Below are 2,975 nucleotides of genomic sequence, written 5' to 3'. Positions count from 1 at the left end.
AGTAAGAGTAAGTTTGAATCACCAACGGCACGATTACAAACACGACCACAAGAAAAACTTCGTAAAGTTGTCGAAAAATATGTAATGGCCATCGAACTCTACACTCTTGAACGTCCCCGACGCGTGTCACTGTTACAATAAAAGCAAGGGGAAGACCGCTGGCGATGTAACATACCACCCAGATAATTCCAATCGCTTGTTTTGTTCGGCGAACGGAGAGCTTCACTTTAAATGGCTGTACTATCCCTCGGTATCTTTCCAAAGCAATCACTGTGTGTGTGATCACTGATACGCAGACAATAACGTCTTGGAGAGGAGCTAGGAAGTGGCAGAGGAACTCTCCGAGAGGCCATCCGTGGAACATTTCTACGAAACGGAGTGGAGCGACAATTACCGCTACAAGCAGATCAGCCGCAGCAATATTCATTATCAAGTAGTTACTGGAGGTCTTGAGGTTTCGCTGGCGTTGGAAAATAGTGCCAATGACTGTTAAGTTGCCCAGAAAACCAAAGACTATCACAACTGTTAGTAAAACGACGATAATCGTCTGAAATTCGTCTGTTCCATAAAATCCCATTACACTAATTTCCTCTCGAGGCGCTGAAGAATTGTTTGTAGCGTTCTGTGTCGATGTTGAGTTCGTCATCGCGAGATGCAAAATTTTACGAAACGCCAAAAGTTGAACCTCGTTAGTCTTTTTTACCTGATGAAAAGATAACCAGACACATCAATGTGTTAATGCTTTCCTCGCCTGCTTAACTCGGAAACTAAATGCCGCAGGTATGACGATAGCAATATTGTTTTGAATTTCAGTTTGTCCGCAAATCATGGACAGGCACGATTAACCAAGGTTAAAATGAGTTTGCGTCAATTATTTTTTTTTCGCCTAGTTGCTTTGAGACACGACAACTCTGCCCACTCCACAAAGAAATGAAAAACAAAGACCTTTGAAGTTGTTATTGATCTGCTAAATTCCAGTTGAACGAACAACTCGTAAACTGAGCCAGAGTGTCTGTCCGGTCCAAGTGTAAACAACGTTCTGAAGATACTGACAGCAAGTCAGAATTCATCAAAGCACTAATCCTGCCTGATGTTAAAAGTTGTAGTGTATTCAGGACAACCGCTCGTCATTTGGAACTAAGGCAATGCATATTCATTTTTCTGACACCCTCCGGATGACATTATATTTACAAAAGGTAATTGTCCTGGCGACATGAAAAAGGCTAATACATAGGCGTTCAGCTGAATATTGAACTGACTGTAAAAAAGCTTTAACAGAAAGTGGAACATTAAAAGCAAAATGGCACGGAACGAAACCAGCGCGCCCTGCGTTTTTGCGGTGATGTTATCAAGGAAAAATTTCTGTACAACACGAGGCAGTATAGAGCCCTAGAGCACAAAATTGAGCATTTGGGTAGTTATATTAAACCGTACTAACTTACCTAGCTGTTTAGTGATATAGGAAGACTCGAGAAACCATAATCACCAGTTATTACTCGTTAGTTAAGCCTCAGAGTAAGCATTGGGTGGTTTAAATCGAATTAAGAAATAATCAGTTGAGATTTTTCAGATCCTCGAGAAAAAAAGAACTGCAATTAAATAAGCCGGATATAGCTGTATTTTGAAACAAAGCCCATATGCCATGCTTACATTTCATAGTGATCGTTTTATTATTATGAATCCTGTATTGTTTTAAATCCTCTTTGAAATCGATAAAATACTGATTTACATTTGATATGTCAACAAAAAACGACAACGTTACGCATGCGCAAGATAGTGGCGACGAGCGAAGCGCTAATACTGCAATTACCAATACGTGCTTGGTTTTTCTGCAGATTGCCTCCGTGCGGTGAACGAATCGTTTTCTTAAGTTTGCAAGACAATTCAAGTAATCATTGCTTGCTCTCGTATAAACGAAGTTTCAACGCAATCAGATCTCAAACAATAAGGTCTCGTCATCCAGGCTTTCGTTAGCAAGTTCGTAATTAGTTTACTGAAAATTTATTTAACCTGTGAGAAAATTCTGTCGCGTGTTAATTTTGTTTTCATTTCGAAGTGTAATTCACACAATGGCTGTGTAGCACAGACAAACCTAAACTAAGAACTTTGCGCGTGTTTTACATGCCAAGAGTTTAAAAATCTTTCTCCAACACAATTTCAAAAACCAGCTTTATTTATTTAACCCACTGAAAGAAAGCTAATAATCATGAACTATCACCTTTCCTATAGCATAGTATTCGAACCCATCAGATATTTTTCAAGCGGAATATTTCTAGCCGTATGTTGGTAAATTCTGCAAACTTGAGAAGTGTTCACACTAATCGAGGCGACTTGTGCGGCAGTTTTCGATAATAAACGTCATTTATAACCTGCCATCGCTAACTAATTTGCATTTGTTGCGGAGGACATGACTGATGACGCTCTGATAAGCAAACGTGCGAAAAATTTTAAACTACATTTCGTCATTTACGTCATCGTTACAGCAGAGTTATCTTGAGAACAGCTTTCTATTTATATATCCTGTTTTATGCTTCGAAATGCTGACTCATGCGGAATTGACCTTGAACATGTTCTTACGTGTACTTTTCTCGGATTCTGACTAACGTGCATTTAAAATTTTGATATATGACGGACAAAATTAGGAATATCCTCACACTTTTAGCCTTAAGGTCGTTCTTGGGATTTTCTCTAGCTTTTGGCTTTTCTGAGACTGAACGTTCTTAGGGTTCTATACTCATATAAAATGAATGGTTCTTGGGTTAGACTAGGAAGAGTTAGTTTACGTTACTTTGAGGGTTTTCCTGAGCCTGTTTTACGACAAAAAGCACTGGACTGATTAACACTGACTGAGAAGACCAGTCGATGCGCACACTTCAGGGAACACGGTCAGGCGTGTCCACAAGATCATGGTGAAATCGGCAACTTTCAAACTGTACTGTATAAACTGTACTAAAATTTTTATGTGAAAAATTAGA

At 39.3% G+C, this 2,975-nt stretch overlaps 1 protein-coding gene across 1 annotated transcript in view; it reads right to left on the bottom strand.

Annotated features, from left to right (window-relative positions):
- Window positions 1-1,508, bottom strand: part of LOC145498112 (substance-K receptor-like) — a 1,865-nt gene extending 357 nt beyond the window's left edge. Inside the window, exon 1 of the mRNA XM_081477986.1 lies at window positions 1-1,508. This exon is cut by the window's left edge and continues 357 nt beyond it. Coding sequence (XP_081334112.1) covers window positions 1-646 — 646 coding nt within the window. The 5' untranslated portion in view covers window positions 647-1,508.
- Between the last annotated feature and the right edge of the window lie 1,467 nt (window positions 1,509-2,975).

The sequence above is a fragment of the Orbicella franksi genome, chromosome 9 (assembly GCF_964199315.1).
Source record: "Orbicella franksi chromosome 9, jaOrbFran1.1, whole genome shotgun sequence".
In the NCBI taxonomy this organism is placed as follows: Eukaryota; Metazoa; Cnidaria; class Anthozoa; order Scleractinia; family Merulinidae; genus Orbicella; species Orbicella franksi.
The sequence above is the reverse complement of the archived record's forward strand: the minus strand, read 5'-3'. Positions and strand labels throughout refer to the sequence as shown.